Source organism: Scyliorhinus torazame, chromosome 7 (assembly GCF_047496885.1).
Source record: "Scyliorhinus torazame isolate Kashiwa2021f chromosome 7, sScyTor2.1, whole genome shotgun sequence".
Classification (NCBI taxonomy): domain Eukaryota; kingdom Metazoa; phylum Chordata; class Chondrichthyes; order Carcharhiniformes; family Scyliorhinidae; genus Scyliorhinus; species Scyliorhinus torazame.
Window position 1 is genome coordinate 33,265,484 of NC_092713.1, and position 18,385 is coordinate 33,283,868.

Below are 18,385 nucleotides of genomic sequence, written 5' to 3' on the forward strand. Positions count from 1 at the left end.
AAACAGGAAGTGGGGTAAACAGGAAGAGGTGCAAAACTGGAGAGAGGGCAAAACTGGAAGGGGGCAAAACAGGAAGAGGGGCAAACAGGAAGAGGGGCAAACAGGAAGGTGTGTTTTTACATGTTAAAAAGGAGTTAAGCAGTGATCAATTTGTGTATTTTTGTGTCTTGCGCCTTGGCATTCTGTGGGGTGAGGGTGGGTGAGTTCGGGAGGGGCGTGACACCATTGGGGACATGATGTTATTGGGGGGCCTGAGAAATGAAGGTGAGTGCGGAACCTCGCAAAGTGCAAGTCTGCCAGTGATGTTGCTGAAGGCGGCCATTTGGCCCATCGTGTCTGCACCAGCTCTCCAATGAGCATCATGACATAATGCCATTCCCCTGTACCCCTGCACATTCCTTCTATTCAAGTAACCATAGGGGAGGCTTGTAATCCAGAGACACAGGGTAATGCTCTGGGGACCCAGGTTCGAATCCCACCATGGCAGATGGTGAAATTTGAATTCAATAGTGATGAAAAAAAACCATCTGGTTCACTAATGTCCTTTGGGGAAGGAAATCTGCTGTCCTTACCTGGTCTGGCCTACATGTGACTCCAGATCCACAGCAATGTGGTTGGACTCTTAACTGTCCCCTCAAGGGCAATTAGGAATGGGCAATAAATGCTGACACAGCCCGCAATGCCCACATCCCATGAACAAATAAAAAAAATCATCTAATGCCCCCTGATTGAATCTGCCTCCACCACACTTCCATTCGGCCCATTGAGTCAGCACTGGCCCTTGGCAAGAGCACAGACCTAAGCATGGCCAATTCAGCTAACCTGCACATCTTTGAACTGTGGGAGGAAACCAGAGCACCCAGAGGAAACCCACGCTGACACAGGGAGAACATGTAGACTCTGCACATAGTGACCCAAGCCAGGAATCAACCCTGGAGCTGTGAAGCAACTGTGCTACCTACCCACTGTGCTAAAGTGATTTGCAAATCACTTTAAGCCTGTGTCAGTTCAGGCTTGAACTGATCCAAACTCCCCTTCTTGGGAGATCAGTGAGGAGATTAAAATATTTTTTGTGTCTCTATTATATTTTACCTTTATTTTGATGGGTGGCAAATGCCAGTTGGAGGAAGAGCTGGAAATTAACATATTCAAATATGTTAATATGTCATTTAGGTAAACGCTGGCCAATAGAATTGCAGTTATGATTTCCACACCCTTTTTGATATAAAGTCTTGAGTTAAAGCGAACCGGGGAGAATTGAGCATCTGCGCTTTGATATTACTGCAAGGATCAGATTGACTTCTCGCTTGCTTTCTGGTAGGTGCAGTTTTACCACTTTTACTAGTGCTGTCGACTTTCTCGCTCTTCCCCCCGTGAAAACAGGTCTCGTCGGTTTCATTGACAGCTCTCAATTTCCCAAGTGGGATCAATTCAATGTAGAAGTGCTTTGGGTGAATCTGCAAAGGTTGGGGGATAGATCTGAAACTGTACTGAATGCAGTGACCATTCCAATATTAATTGGGGGGGTGGAGGGGGAGAAGGAGTTTGCATCGCCCCTTGCCCACTGCTCTGCTGCAGTTAATGCAAACCCCACCCTGGCTTCACAAATTCAGCACCGATTGAATAAAAATGGCACCCGAGCCCTCTGTTAGTTGTGTTTGTAAAAAGTAAGAGTCTGAGAGGTCGAATGCTTCGCCCCTCCTTACTCTGAGCATCTGGGGGAAAGATGCGATCGACTGCAGAGCTCAAGAGGAAATGGACTTCGCCCCTCTCCATTTTGAAGGATTTTAGTTGTGCGCTTTAGGAAATCCTGGCAATTTTCTGGAGTTTGTTGGCTTGCAGAGTAGTTGGTGCTTGTTGTTTAGCGGAGGCGGATTACCGATAGGAAAGATGGTACGAAAACGGAGCAGATCCTAACAGATTGTAATTTAGCGCAGACTCTAACAGTCTATAACTCCGGGTTGCAGATTGTAACAGACTATATAACTCAGTTCAGGCTGTAACAGACCGTGCCAGTGCGAGCTGTAACAAACTTGGTGTAGCTTGTAGCGGACTGTAACACTTCTACAGAACGTAACGGGCTGTAACACAGCTCCGGACTGTAATGAACTGTAACACATCTGCAGATCGTAACGGACTGTAACACAGCTATGGGTTGTAATGGACTGCAACAACGCTGCAGATTGTAATGGACTGTAACACACCTACTACGGGTTATTGTCTGTAACACAATTGCAGATTGTAATGGACTGTAACACAGCTCTGGGTTGTAATGGACTAACACAGCTGCAGATGGTAATGGACTGTAACACAGCTACTCCCGGTTATTGTCTGTAACACAGCTGCAGATTGTAATGGACTCGAAAACTGCTGCGGATTGTAATGGACTGTAACACAGCTGCAGATCGTAATGGGCTGTAACACAGTTGTAGGTTTTAGTGGACTGTAACACAATTTGAGAGTTAGGAGTGTTTTATTTGTCGTGCCAATGTTGTTGGAAATGAAAATAAAATCCAATTTATATTTCTTAAAAATGGATATTTACTTTTTTTTCCAAAAAGTTCCCAAATTTTGAGTTAGACACAGACTGGATGGGTTAGTTGGATTGGCTGGGTTAGTTCTAGCTATGTGTTGCAGCCGAATGACTGAGCATTCAGGAATAAATTCTACTCTGTTCGATTTGAGCAGGATGTGGGCTGGGTCCATTCCGGATGGTAACCTCTTCCGCTCCTTGCGCTTTCACAGATCTGTCCATTCGCTTGTATCCCTGGTTGAAAGAGCGCCCTCCTCTCGCCGCCTGTCACAGCGCTACATTGCCACAGCGCTGCATTGTGATATTGTCCAGCGCTACATTGTGATATTGTCCAGCGCTACATTATGATATTGTCTAGCACTGCATTGTGATACTGTCCAGCGCTACATTGTGATATTTTCCAGCGCTGTATTTTAATATTGTCCAGCACTGTATTGCAATACTGTCCAGGGCGGTATTGTAATATTGTCCAGCGATATATTGTAATATTGTCCAGGGCCGTATTGTAATATTGTCCAGCGCTGTATTGCGATATTGTCCAGCGCTGTATTGTGATATTGTCCAGTTCTGTATTGTAATATTGTCCAGCGCTGTATTGTGATATTGTCCAGCGCTGTATTGTAATATTGTCCAGCGCTGTATTGTTATATTGTCCAGTGCTGTATTGTAATATTGTCCAGTGCTGTATTGTAATATTGCCCAGCGCTGTATTGTAATATTGTCAACGGCTACATTGTGATATTGTCCAGCGCTGTATTGTGATATTGTCCAGCGCTGTATTGTGATATTGCCCAGCGCTATATTGTGCTACATTGTCCGGGGCTGTATTGTGATATTGTCCAGCGCTATATTGTGATATTGTCCAGAGCTACATTGTGATATTGCCCAGCGCTATATTGTGCTACATTGTCCGGGGCTGTATTGTGATATTGTCCAGCGCTGTATTGTGATATTGTCCAGAGCTACATTGTGATATTGCCCAGCGCTATATTGTGCTACATTGTCCAGCGCTACATTGTTCACTTCGCTCCCCAGAAGCATCTGGCTTATTGATGGGGACAACTCCTGTTTCTGGCTCCTATTGTTAAACGTTTGAAAGACTTGGGAGTTTGAGGCTTTCACCATTAAAGCCTGCGACCCCAGCAGTTCCAAAGCTGCTTATACGGTGTCGCTTCACTTTTCTCTTGATTTGAACAATAGGCAGAGGGTGATTTACACTTGAACAATAGGCGGAGGGCAGAGTGGGATTTACACTTGGTGGGACCCGCACTCATCGTCATTTCTGGGGCTCCCCGATGACGTCACGCCCCTCCTGACCCCGCCCACCCTTGTCCCACAGAATAAAAGCACCAGCCACAAAAATACACACATTGACCACTGCTCAACTGCTTTAATGCTTTTTTTTGCTTTTTAAAAATAAATTTAGAGTACCCAATTATTTTTTTTCCAATGAATGGGCAATTTAGAGTGGCCAATCCATCTAACCAGCCCATCTTTGGGTTGTGGGGGTGAAACTCACGCAGACATGGGGAGTCAATGCTTTTTAACTTGTAAAACACACCTTCCTGTTCTTCCCCCTTTCAATTTTGCATTCTACTTGCCCTGCCACCTTTTCTTTCTGACCATTCAGCCCCTCTGTTCCTTTACACTTTACCATTTAGCATTTATTTTCTTCCCCATTCTGCCAGAATGTGCGACTGCACATTAAACTGCTTCTGTCACCTATCTGCCCACCCTGCCTGCCTATGGGCATAGTGGTTAGCACTGCTGCCTCACAGCTCCAGGGACTCGGCTTCAATTCCGGCCTCGGGTGAGTGTCTGTGCGGAGTCTGTACGTTCTCCCCGTGCCTGCGTGGGTTTCCTCCAGGTGCTCCGATTTCCGCCTACAGTCCAAAGATTTACAGTTTAGGTGGATTGGCCATGACCAATTGCCCCTTAGTGTCCAAAAGGTTAGAGGTTAGGTTAGGTGGTGTTACTGGGTTAAGGGGATAGGGTGGGGGGTCTGACCGTAAGTAGGGTGCCCTTTCAGAGGGTCGGTGTGGACTCGATGGGCCAAATGGTCTCCTTCTACACTGTGGTGATTCTATTATTAAATGAAAGTCGCGAATGGTGCTGAACATTGTCCAATCAATAACAAACATCCCCTCTTCTGACCTTTTGGTGGAAGGGAGGTCACTGGTGAAGCAGCTGAGGATGGTTGGGCCTAGGACACACCCTGAGGAACTGATGTCCTGGAACTGACATAACTGACCTCCAACCACCACCACCATCTTTCTTTGTGCTCGGTATGACTGCAACCAGCGGAGAGTTTTCCCCCTGATTCCCATTGACTCCAGTTTAGCTAGGGCTCCTTGATGCCATATTCGGTCAAATGAGGCCTTGATGTCAAGAGCAGTCACTCTCACCTCACCTCTGGAATTCAACTCTTTTGCCAATGTTTGAACCAAAGTTCGACTGAGGTCAGAAGCCGAGTGACCCTGGCTGAACCCAAACTGAGCATCTATGAGCAGGTTATTGCTAAGCAACTGCCGCTTGATAGCAGTGTTGATGACTCCTCCCATCACTTTGCTGATCATAGAATTTACAGTGCAGAAAGAGGCCATTTGGCCCATTGAGTCTGCATCGGCCATTGGAAAGAGCACCCGACTCAAGCCTGCACCTCCACCCTATCCGTGTAACCCCACCTAACCTTTATTTGGGACACTAAGGACAATTGATCATGGCCAGTACACCTAACCTGCACATCTTTGGACTGTGGGAGGAAATTGGAGCATCCGGAGGAAACCCACGCAGATACTGGGAGAATGTGCAAACTCCACACAGACAGTGACCCAAGCCAGGAATGGACTTGGGACCCTGGAGCTGTGAAGCAAAAGTGCTAACCACTGTGCTACCGTGCCGTGATGATCAAGAGTAGACTGATGGGGCAGTAATTGGCTGAGTTAGATTTGTCCTGCCTTTTAATAATAATAATCGCTTATTGTCACAAGTAGGCTTCAATGAAGTTACTGTGAAAAGCCCCTGTACAACCTGGGCAATTTTCCACATTGCTGGGTAGGTGCCAATGTTGTAGCTGTACTGGGACAACTTGGCCAGGGAACTGGCAAGTTCTGGAGCACAAGTCTTCAGTACATTGCCGATACTACTGTGCAAATGATATTACTTTCAAAATCTTACTAGTTTATCAATGAATTTGTTGAAAGATTTTCAGCTCACTGAACAAATATAGAGTGACCTTTTCTTTGATTTAAGTGTATGAACATTGGGTACTTCTTAAAATGTTTCCGTGAAATGACTTAATATATTAGTTACCTATTCGGCAGCTTCAAAAATTCAACTTGCTTCTTCTGAAAAATGTGTTTCAATTGAGAGGAACACTCCCACACGTCCCACAAGGCACTGTCAGGTGAATTACTATATCCTACAATTGCATCTACTTAGTACCCTGGAGCCTGAATCATTAGCCGAGTTAAACAATTTATTTTCTTGTGCATCCACATCACATGTTCAACAGCAAAATGATTATGTTTACCCCAGATGCTTATGTAAAATGTTGATAAAATGATTGGGAGGAATACATTCTTCAAATTTTGTATGTGACATATTTCCAAAGTCAATTTGTTATTTTTTGCTGCTGTTATTTTTATTTACAGCACAGAAGGAGGCCATTCGGCCCATTGTGTGTGCACAACACTGTGTCTGCACCGGCTTCCAACTGAGCAACCAAGCTAGTCCCATTCCCCAGCCCAATCTCCATAGCCCTCTAAATTAACCACTTTCAAATATATATCCAGCTCTCTTTTGAAACCTCAGATGGAAAGCACCTCCACCAGTCTCCCAGGCAGTGCATTCCATACCCCAACAATTCTCTGAGTAAAGAAGTTTCTCCTCATCTCACTCCTAGCTCGCTTGCTGCCATCTTGAAATCGTGACCCCCCTAGTCACTGACATATCAACCAGTGGAAACAGAATATCTTTCTTTACCCTGTCAAAATTGTTCAGAATTTTGAAAACTTCAATAAGGTTGCCTCTTAATCTTTTCTGCTGCAAGGTGAACAAGCCCAATTTATCCAATCTTTCCTTGTATCTAAAATTCCTCATTTCATAGAATTTACAGTGCAGAAGGAGGCCACTTGGCCCATCGAGTCTGCACCGGCTCTTGGAAAGAGCACCCTACCCAAGGTCAACACCTCCACCCTATCCCCATAACCCAGCAACCCCACCCAACACTAAGGGCAATTTTGGACACTAAGGGCAATTTAGCATGGCCAATCCACCTAACCTGCACATCTTTGGACTGTGGGAGGAAACCAGAGCACCCGGAGGAAACCCACGCACACACGGGGAGGATGTGCACACTCCGCACAGACAGTGACCCAAGCCAGGAATCGAACCTGGGACCCTGGAGCTGTGAAGCAATTGTGCTAACCACAATGCTACCGTGCTGCTCATTCCTGGTATCATTCTCATAACTCTCTTCTGCTCTTTCTCTCGGGCTTTAACATCCTTCCTTAAATAAGGTGCCCAGAACTGAACACAATACTCCAAATGTGGTCTGACCAATGATTTGTAGAGGTGCAGCATCACTTCCTTGCTTCTATACTCTATGCCTCTATTTATAAACCCAAGGATCCTATCAGATTTCTTAACAACTGTTTCAACTTGCCTGGTCACCTTCAGAGAATTTAAAAAGCAATTCAAAATGATTGTAAGAAAAATAATGGTTAAGAAGCCTCAGATGTTGCCATTGATTATATTCTCAAACATGTCAAAGTGCCAAATAGTTTTATTTCATTTTGTTTTAATATCCTGCATTCAATGCTCCTGAGAAACTCGCCACCATAAGAGATAAGCACAGGTTGAGGTCTTCAGAGAGTCAGCTTTTAAGAGTTTTACGGAGACATTCAGAACTCACCCAGTATGTGGTTCCATGTCTTGTAATGAATATGATGTGGAGATGCTGGCGTTGGACTGGGGTGAGCACAGTACGAAGTCTTACAACACCAGGTTAAAGTCCAACAGGTTTGTTTCGATGTCACTAGCTTTCGGAGCGCTGCTCCTTCCTCAGGTGAATGAAGAGGTATGTTCCAGAAACAAATATATAGACAAGTTCAAAGCTGCCAGACAATGCTTGGAATGCGAGCATTAGCAGGTGATTAAATCTTTACAGATCCAGAGATGGGGTAACCCCAGGTTAAAGAGGTGTGAATTGTGTCAAGCCAGGACAGTTGGTAGGATTTCGCAGGCCAGATGGTGGGGGATGAATGTAATGCGACATGAATCCCAGGTCCCGGTTGAGGCCGCACTCATGTGTGCGGAACTTGGCTATAGGTTTCTGCTCGGCGATTCTGCGTTGTCGCGCGTCCTGAAGGCCGCCTTGGAGAACGCTTACCCGGAGATCAGAGGCTGAATGCCCTTGATTGCTGAAGTGTTCCCCGATTGGAAGGGAACATTCCTGCCTGGTGATTGTCGCGCGATGTCCGTTCATTCGTTGTCGCAGCGTCTGCATGGTCTCGCCAATGTACCACGCTTCGGGACATCCTTTCCTGCAGCGTATGAGGTAGACAACGTTGGCCGAGTCGCACGAGTATGTACCGCGTACCTGGTGGGTGGTGTTCTCACGTGTAATGGTGGTATCCATGTCGATGATCTGGCACGTCTTGCAGAGATTGCCATGGCAGGGTTGTGTGGTGTCGTGGTCACTGTTCTGAAGACTGGGTAGTTTGCTGCAAACAATGGTTTGTTTGAGGTTGCGCGGTTGTTTGAAGGCAAGTAGTGGGGGTGTGGGGATGACCTTGGCAAGATGTTCATCTTCATCAATGACGTGTTGAAGGCTGTGAAGAAGATGTCGTAGTTTCTCCGCTCCGGGGAAGTACTGGACGACGAAGGGTATTCTGTCAGTTGTGTCCCATGTTTGTCTTCTGAGGAGGTCGGTGCGGTTTTTCGCTGTGGCGCATTGGAACTGTCGATCGATGACCGATGATCGATCAATGTCCCGATAGGAAACAATTTACATGATCAGCTTTGAATCAAATTGGTGCCGATGTGATACTGCATTAAAGTAGAAGCCATAGAATTTACAGTGCAGAAAGAGGCCATTCGGCCCATCGAGTCTGCACCGGCCCATGGAAAGATCACCCTCCCTAAGCCCACACTTCCACCCTATCCTCGTAACCCAGTAAACCCCATCTGCTCATTTTTGGACACTAAGGGCAATTTAGCATGGCCAATCAACCTGATCTGCACATCTTTGGACTGTGGGAGGAAACCGGAGCGCCCGGAGGAAACCCACGCAGACACGGGGAGAACATGCCGACTCCGCACAGACAGTGACCCAAGCCGTGAATCGAACCTGGGACCGTGGAGCGGGGAAGCAACTGTGCTAACCGCTGTGCTACCGTGCCGCCCTTTATTTATTGGACAATCTGTGCTCAGTCCCTTACTTTCAGGCATTAATGAACTGAATCAAGACTTCCAACCAGAATTGTAAATTTGCCAATAGGACATCGGTGGGGCAATTGTATAGGGTATGAATGCAAATTATGTGCACTATTTAAATAATATTATGGGTACAGTTGTTGTTTGCCAGAGCAGTATTTTGATATTGTTTTATTAACACTAGATAAGGGCAGCATGGTGGCTCAGTGGTTAGCACTGCTGCTTCACAGCGCCAGGGACATGGTTTCAATTCCGGCCTTGGGTCACTGTCTGTGTGGAGTTTTCACGTTCTCCCCGTGTCTGCGTGGGTTTCCTCCGGGTGCTCCGGTTTCCTCCCACAGTCCAAAGATATGCAGGTTAGGTGGATTGGTCATGCTAAATTGCCCCTTAGTGTCCAAAAGGTTAGGTGGGGTTACGGGGAATAGGTTCTAATTCCTGTTAGACATTTCTGATTTACCATTAAGGTAAATATATTCTTCGTTAGTTCCTCCCTGTGAGTAAGTTGCAAAAAATATTGGCTTTTACTGAATGCCTGAACTGCGCCTGATTTTCCCTCCATTGTAATATGGAGGATATGGAAAGTTACCATGTTACACAGATACTTGGTGAGTTGCTAGTCTGTCCCGTATATTAATAATTATTGACCTCCCTTTGAAACTGTCCCTGTCTGCTGGCAAAAAAAATCTCTGTGTCTCAGCATTTTATTTGTTAGCTCCATTTATCGCTGGTGTCAATTTCCAGTTATCCATATCCCCATCTTTTATTTTCCTCTCCACAGATAATGGGTTTTCACAAGGCGTTTGAAAATGTTGGCAAAAATCCTGGGCTGACCGTCTGGAGGATTGTGAAAATGAACCCGGTTCTAGTTCCTGAAAATCTGCATGGGAATTTTTACATGGGTGATGCCTACATCGTGCTCCAGACAACTTCACGTTTTGAATTCAGTGCCCACTTGTGGCTAGGTATGTCCATGGTCATGTGAGGTTTTCAGACTGCCAATAAAGCAATAGCGCTTGAAGGTTTTGTTTAAAAACTATTTCAGGTTGATCTTTGATAACATGCTGTCTTCCAGGAAATCAGTGCAGTCCTGATGAATCTGGATCTGGGGCCTTTTTATGCGTTCAGCTGGATGACAGTCTTGCAGGCAAAGCTGTGCAGAATAGGGAAACACAAGGCAATGAGTCAAGCAAGTTCGTGGGCTACTTTAAAACTGGACTTGTGTACAAGGTAATGTAGACAACAAACAGCATCTTTTGAGGAGCTCGGAATCTTTGAATTCACAGATATCAAGTCCCTGAACTGTCTAATGTTTGTGTGTACTCGTTAACGCTGATGTGTGAACTGTCACCATAGTGCTGTAGGCATCGCTGCTCTGCTTTTAGATTATCTGGTGTACGTGAAACTATTTTTATTTGTTGTCTAAAAATGATTGCCTATTCACCAGTGACTATAGTAGCTATTTCAAGCGGATTTTAAAAATTTCTGCTCCGTGCTATATTCAATCAGTTTTAGCCGCTAACTTTGGCCTGTTTATAAGCATTTAAGCTGATTTATAAGCATCTAAATTTCAGCAGTTACTTGGAAATGGGCCTAACTGGCTTTGAAAGTGGGGAGGTGGCAGTGTATTGTCACTGGACTGATAATCCAAAGACCCAGGGTAACGCTCTGGGTCAAATCCCACCACAGCCAATGGTGACATTTGAATTCAATAAAAATCTGGAATTAATAGTCTAATGATGATTATTAATTGATTGTCATTTTTTAAAAAATTGGTTTACTGATGCCCCTTTAGGGGAGGAAATCCGCTGTCCTTACCTGGTCTGGCCTACAGGAATGTGTTTGACTCTTAAATACCCTCTGGAATGGCCCAACAAGCCACCCAGTTCATGGGCAATAAATGGCCACATTGCATGAATGGATAAAATAAAGAGTTGTTATCATGGCTTGCTGATTTACTCGGATATTCTATGCATTCCCCTCTCCCCCCACCCCTACCTGGGATTTAAAAAAAATAATGTCACCCATTGTATCAATGAAAAGTCACCTTTCCTAAGCGTTTTTAAAATATATTTGGTTTGGGATTCTCCCTACTTTGATACTCGCCCACTTTCTGGCTTTTTACTCCTGCTTAATTCCTTCCAACTTGGACAACTGAAACAGAGGACACAGTGCGAGATAAGGGGAAAGTGTGCAAGTGGGCAGAACAGTGACAGATTAAATTGAATGCACACATGTGTAAATACTGCATGTCAGAAGAAAATGGGTAGTAAGTGTTGAAACATGAGTGGTCCTGAAATGTCAATGGGGTGAAGTTGAAAGAAAACTTGGCATTTTAACAGGCTTTAGCAATCAACAAGCTAAAGGGAGCAGCAATCAACAAAACAAAATTAACAAAACAAATCAGATATTGAAGTGTACAACCAGAACAAATAAAACCTCAAGGATGTTTGAACCATATGCTGCTCTGGTGAGATCACACCTTGAGTACCCTGTCTCGTCCTGACCACCAACACTTGGAGGCTGAATCAGAGAGGAGTGAAGATCCTTTTCAGCATCAAGAACATTGGGATACGAGGGAAAACAATTGAGAAATGCTCTACCAAAGATATAAAAGTTCATCAGCAGTACAGATCAAGCAGACCTGGAAAACTACATTTAGCCGAATAGGGAGAGTTGGATAAGTTGACTTTATTCAAACTACAAATGGCAGGAGGTAGGACTGATTTTAAAGCTTGTGGGTTGGTAGGAGAGGTGACAATCTAGAAGTATCATTGCATTCTGTGATTGGGAGACTATAAGGTTTTCTGGCTGGAGGACATGAATTGAGCTGGATGGCCTTCCACTCCCACTTGGTGACAAGGTGGCCTTCCTCAGCTGGGAATCCCTGAACAGTGCCACACCCGGCCCTCGCCCAGATCCTCTGATGCAGTCATCCCTGCTCATTTTCTTTTGCTTCCTCCTCACCCTGAGATGGGGGTGAAATGAGCTGGTTAAGTGGTACTACCATGATTAAACCGAAACCTATGCCTCATCTTTCATTCCCTCGCCCTACAGTATAAATATCTCCCACTTTCTAAACGTTTTAGCTTTGACAAAGGGTCATCTTGCCTCGAAACGTTAGCTCTTTTCTCTCCTTCCAGACCGGCTGAGTCTTTCCAGCATTTTCTGTTTTTATTTGTACCTATCTCCTGTTTCAGTTGGATTCTGTCTTAAATGTAGGGCGCATGAAGCTTTACTGGAATAAGTATTGATTTTTTTTTTCATTGTACTCTCTGAATGTTTAAATAATTCATTACAATTTGGGCTTAATGGTTTCAGAGAACAGTAAGTCTTTCGGATCCCAAGGGAGTTCCTTATGTAGCCCACAGTATGCCTGGTATAACTCGCTTTCTTCCTAGTTATACACAGAGAGTGGAAAATCCACAGCCAAATTACATCATGCTCTTTTAAAAAAATACTCTATTGGTGAGAATTAAATCTGCTGAAGCATTGTCATTTGTAAAATACAGCAGCCGGACCCAAAGACAGGGAGACGTGGAGAGCAACTAGGCAGGATGCTGGAGCGGTTTCTTTCACAGTGAGGGATAGCCTCTATCAATTAAAGCTTCTAGTGCAGGGCTTTTCCCAATGGGAATGTCCAGTTGGAATGTCAGGCCTCTGATTAGATTGGGAAAGCCATGGGCTGGAAGAGTTATCCTTGCCTAATATTCTGTGGAACTCTGCGCTCCTCCAAACTAAAATTTAAATGCTGGAAAATCTCAGCAGGTCTGGCAGCATCTGTGGGAAGAAGAGCAGAGTTCATGCTTCAAATCCTTTTGATTATTCCCCTGCATTCCTTTGTGAGCTATAATCTGTAAAACCTCATGCATATGTTTTTTTTTTGTTTTGGGTGAATTTTATGCTCATACGACGAGAGATGACTGTCCGCGAATTAACCATTTTTCCTTTTTGTGTCTGGCGTTATTGTCAACCATTCAGGGAATGAAAAGCATGAGTTACTTTGAGGCTAACGCACTCTTTCTATCTCTTTAATATCTCTGTATTCCATACCATCGATCTGATGGTGTATTTATGTGAGATTTCCCATTTGCTCAACATTATAACTGGCTTTATATATGACGCCTTGAAATTGGCGTAAAACTAACCAGATTCCTTTTACTCAGGAGCCTTATAATAATCAATCTGAATTGGAATATAATGCAGGCCCCAGGCTACAGTCTGTCATTCATAGATGAACTTTGGACTAATTTGGTGCATTGTTTGACATTTCTGCCCATAATACACTGTAACCACTCCAATTGGAATGCTTTAGGACCAAGTTATTTCAGGATTTTGGAATTTTCAGGATTACAGAGCGACGTTAGAATGCCTGACCACAAGAGTGTGAACTGGAAAACACCGCAGAAATAAATATTTGCCAGAAACATAAAACAATGATAAAACATTATAAAGCAGTAACTTTTCTTTAACTTATCCAAATGCTGTATTTTCTAGCTTTCATTCCCAAAATACTGCGGAACAATCAAGGGGCGAATCCTTGGGTCTGGACAACTGGTGTTTCCGATCAATAGATTTCCCATCGGAGACGGTTACAGTGCAATCTGTAACCTGGGTGAAATGTTGAAAACCCACAGCACAAAGGATTATAGAATCTCTACAGTACAGAAGGAGGCCATTAGGCCCACCGAGTCTTCACCAGCCCTAGCTCCGATAGAGTACCCTACCTAGGCCCAATCCCCCACTCCTAGGCCCATAACACCACCTAAAGTTTGGGCAATTTAGCATGGCCAATTCACCTAAACTGCACATCTTTGATCTGTGGGAGGAAACCGGAGCACCCGGAGGAAACCCACGCAGACAGGGGAGAAAGTGCAAACTCCACACAGTCACCCGAGACCAGAATTGAACCTGGGAGCCTGGAGCTGTGAGGCAGCAGTGCTAACCACTGTTCCACCGTGCCGCCCATTGGTTTTTCGAATTTACAATGCAGAAGGAAGCCATTCAGCCCATCGAGTCTGTCCCATCCCTTGGAAAGATCACCCTTGGCAAGCCCACACCTCCACCCTATACCCGTAACCCCACCTAACCTTTTTTGGACACTAAGGGCAATTCAGCATGGCCAGTGACTTAACCTGCACATCTTTGGACTGTGGGAGGAAACCGGAGCACCCGGAGGAAACCCACGCAGACACAGGGAGAAAGTGCAAACTCTGCACCGACAGTCATCCGAGGCTGGAATTGAACCCGGATCCCTGGAGCAGTGAGGCAGCAGTGCTAACTACTGTGCCACCGGGAAGGACCTGTGGGATTTGATTAAATATTTTGGTCTTTTTCTGTAAACAACTCACTTTATTGTTACTGTCATAACATTCTGCGACATTTAATTTTTTTTTTTTCTTTGTAGGAAGGAGGTGTCGCGTCTGGGTTTGAGCATGTCGTCACCAATGAAGCCAATGTAAAGAGGCTGTTGCATGTTAAAGGCAGACGGAATGTGAAAGCCAGTGAAGTGGCTCTAAAGTGGTCCAGCTTTAACAATGGAGACTGCTTCATCATTGATACAGGAGCTGTGAGTGCAACATGTTAATGTTTCACAGAAATGGGGGCAAGTTCGATTGCACTTTGATCCCTATTCCTTTCAGTAGCTCCCCCTCGCCATCTTACCTACGGTCATCAGGCTATCACCCCAGGTTATGATGATAGGGAAGGTCCAGTTCTGTGGCGTCACTGAGTAGTGACAACACGAGTTAACCTGCCCCCTGAGTTTCTGGAGTTCCTTCCTCCATTTCTCTCTGATGAACCAAGTGGAATGAAGTGGATCAAATGTCAAGTCAGGGAATAGTGATCATAACATCATAGAGGTTTAGATTAGCTATGGAAAAGGACAGGAAGCAATCCGGAGTAAAAGTACTCAATTGGATGAGTGCCAATTTCAATGAGGTGTGAACAGATCCAGCTCAGATAAATCGGAATCAAAGATTGACCGGCTAAACTGTGACAGAACAATGGACTGCCTTTAAAGAGGGGGTGATATGGGTATGATTGAGGTACATTCCAATGATTCGGGAAAGGTAGGGCAAAGCCCGAGCTCCCTGGGTGACAAAAGACCTAGAGAGCACCTGAAGCACAAAAAGGGTGCACATGACAGATGTCAGGTAGGTAATACAATTGAGGAACAGGCTGACTATAGAGTCTTCCATAGAAAACTAATAATTTGGTTCTAAGAGGAGGGGTGGGCCGATTACAGACCAAAAAGGGGATGTACACATGGAAGCAAGGAGCATGGGTGAGATAGTAAATTAGTTCTTTGCACCTGTATTTACTAAGGAAAAAGATGTCTCTGTGGAGAAGAGATTTGATACGCTGGATGGGCTAAAAATTGATAACGACGAGATACTAGAATCGTAGGGTGGAATTCTGTGATCCTGAGGCTAACACGGCCTCAGGATCAGCAATTCTGGCCCATACAGGGGGCCAGCATGGCACTGGAGCGGACACCGCCGCTGCAGCTGCTGATCCTGATGTGAACTGGGCGCTGCGGGGTCCACGCATGCGCAGTGGCACCGGCATCGACGCTCGCATGCGCAGTGGCTCCCTTCAACGCGCCGGCCCCGACGCAACATGGCTCAGGGCTACAGGGGCCGACGTGGAAGAAAGCTGGCCCCCAGCCAGAGAGGCCGGCCCACCGATCGGTGAGCCCCGATCGCGGGCCAGGCCACATCGGAGGCCCCCCCCCCCGGGCTGAGAATCGGCGAGGGGACCGCGTAGAGTGGCCCCCGACTGGCGCGGCGCCGATTCTCCTCTCTGCGTCCGGACGTGCCGTGATTTGAAACGGTCCCGGGGATTCTCCGGCCCGGTCCCGGGCTGAGAGAATCCTGCCATAGAATTTACAGTGCAGAAGGAGGCCATTCGGCCCATCTAGTCTGCACCGGCCCACAACTCCACCCTATCCCAATAACTTCACCCCACCTTCTTGGACATTAAGGGCAATTTAGCATGGCCAATCCACCAAACCTGCACATCTTTGGACTGTGGGAGGAAACCGGAGCACCCGGAGGAAACCCACACAGACACGGGAAGAACGTGCAGACTCCGCACAGCCAGTGACCCAAGCTGGGAATCGAACCTGGTACACTGGAGCTGTGAAGCAACCACTGTGCTACCGTGCTGCCCGAAAGGCTGGCCATACTTAATATTGATTAGTCACCAGGACCAAAGGGGATGCAACCAAGGATATTGTGGCAAGGACGGAAATTGCAGAGGCACTGGCCGTAATCTTCCAATGCTTTATATGTACAGAGAGCTGAAAAATTGTAAATATTACACCCTTGCTGAAGGAAAGGATAAATTTAACAACTACAGGCCAGTCAGTTTGACCTCAGGGATGGGAATTCTTTAGAAATGATAATCCATAATAAAACATAATTTCAATTGGACAAGTGTAGATGAATGAAGGAAATCTAGCTCAGATTTATTGAAGATAAAACGTACTTTAAGCTTTTCATGAGATAAAAGAGAAGGTTACTGAGGGTGATGCAGTTGATCAGCTTTACAGGAACATCCAGAAAGGTGCTTATTATAATGCCACATAATAGATTTGCCAGGAAAGTTAAACCAATGGGATAAAAGGAACCGTGTCACCATTGGTATGAGGTTGGCTGAGTGACAGGTAACTGAAGCAACAAATGATTGCTTTTTGGCCTGGAGGAAGGTGCCGAGTGGGGATTCCCCAGGTACTAAGTGCCAGGTACTAGGTGCAATACTTTTCTTGATGGATATTAATGACCCAGACTTGAATGTGTTGGGGACAACTTCAAGATTTCCAGATGACACAAAACTCGTTAATATTACGAACAGTGAGGGGGTTAGTGATAGACTAGTGATAGAGGACATAGGCGGGCTGGTGGAATGGGGGTGGGGGGAGACTTCACAGGTAACACTTCACTGTGAAGTGGGAGGACTAATGAGGAGATGCAATATAAAATAACGGATATAATTTTAAGGGGGGATTTGGAAGCAGAGAGATGTTGGGCTATCATTGAGGGCAGATTGATAAAGTGTCTAAAAAGATAGATGGGATCCTGGGCTTCATGATTGGAGGTATGGTTGACAAAAACAAGGGTGTGGTAGATATTCCGCCCCTGTATTTGACAGGTGGGAAGACTGGGGCGGGGGGGGGGGAGGCTGGTTTAGAAAATTCAATAGGAATCCCAAAATAGCTTTCACGCCAGTGCGATTTCCCCTTGAAATTGTCCCCATCCCATCATGTTCCCATCATGAAAGGTCGAGAACTCCATTAGCATATATTAGCAGCCACTGAATGGACTTTCCTACTGTATCATCTCCCAATGGGTCTGGCGAACAGAAATCAACAGGGGGACATAGATAAGTACAGCCCTCCAGGGGGAAAGGGTCTGGGTGTTACAGGGGGTGGGGGGGCTTCCATTGGTATGTTTAGGGTGGGGGCGTGAAGAGTTCCCTGGGGGCGGGGTGTGTCCATGGGGAGGGGTTCCTGGGACAACGGGGGAAGGGTGGCCTCTTGAGTCCATGGGGAGAGGTTCTGTTTTGTTTTCATTGGCGCCCCAATCTGTCAGTAGCCGAGGTTGCTGAAAAGGCAAGCTCTGTCACCATGATGTTCTGCGACCCACCCCTCCCATCTTTGGTTTAAAAATATGCCAGGAACATCTGGTAAGGCAGTAGGTGAACTGCCCTCCACTTTTCCTGTCAGAGCCAACACTTAGAAAAGAAATGGAAAAATCCCCCCCTACCCCCCCAGGAAGGTGAACCATTATAAAACACTGGTCTAGTCGCAACTGGAGTATTGTGTTCAATTCTGGAAGGTGCATGTTAGGAAAGGTGTGAAAGCATGATAGAGGGTACAAAAAAGAATGGTTCCTGGCATGAGGCGCGTCAGCCACGCGGATCGATTGGACAAGCTAGGATTTGTTCTCTTTCGAGAAGACAAGAATTATTGAGGTGTTCAAAATCACGATGGCTGAGGCAGAGGGAGAAACTGTTCCCTATGGGGGAAGAGTCAAAAAACAGAGGATTTAAGGTGATTGGCGTAAGGAGAAGCATTTTTACACAGCAAGGGGCTAGGACCTGGAGTGTACTGCCCGAGAACGTGGGGGAGGCAAATTCAATTGTGATTTTTGAGACGGCATTGGGTAAGTGCAATGAAATGAAGGGTTTAAATGGCTATGGAGTAAGGGCAGGGGAGAGGGAGCAGCTGAGTTGCTCTTGCAGAGAGCTAGGATGGGAAGGATGGACCAAATGGCTTCCTTCTCTTCTGTAACAATTCTAGGTGCATACAAGCCTTTGGTTTTATGAGGGCCTCCTGTCAGTCATGGATTTGAAAAACCACAGCTGAACACATTGGACTTCTCTGAATTACTAGAATTTCCTGCTCTCCATCAT

The 18,385-nt window shown here is 45.7% G+C and overlaps 1 protein-coding gene across 2 annotated transcripts in view; it reads left to right on the forward strand.

Annotated features, from left to right (window-relative positions):
* Positions 1–1,165: 1,165 nt before the first annotated feature.
* LOC140426125 (scinderin-like) overlaps positions 1,166–18,385 on the forward strand; it is a 63,348-nt gene continuing 46,128 nt past the window's right edge. Inside the window, exons 1-4 of one of the 2 annotated variants that reach the window (XM_072510513.1) lie at positions 1,166–1,317; positions 9,750–9,933; positions 10,044–10,198; positions 14,376–14,537. In XM_072510513.1, the coding sequence (XP_072366614.1) occupies positions 9,753–9,933; positions 10,044–10,198; positions 14,376–14,537 (498 nt within the window). In that variant the 5' untranslated portion in view covers positions 1,166–1,317; positions 9,750–9,752. Of the gene's footprint in view, positions 1,318–1,756; positions 1,894–9,749; positions 9,934–10,043; positions 10,199–14,375; positions 14,538–18,385 lie in introns of those variants that run through there. The other variant, XM_072510512.1, reaches the window with a different exon arrangement.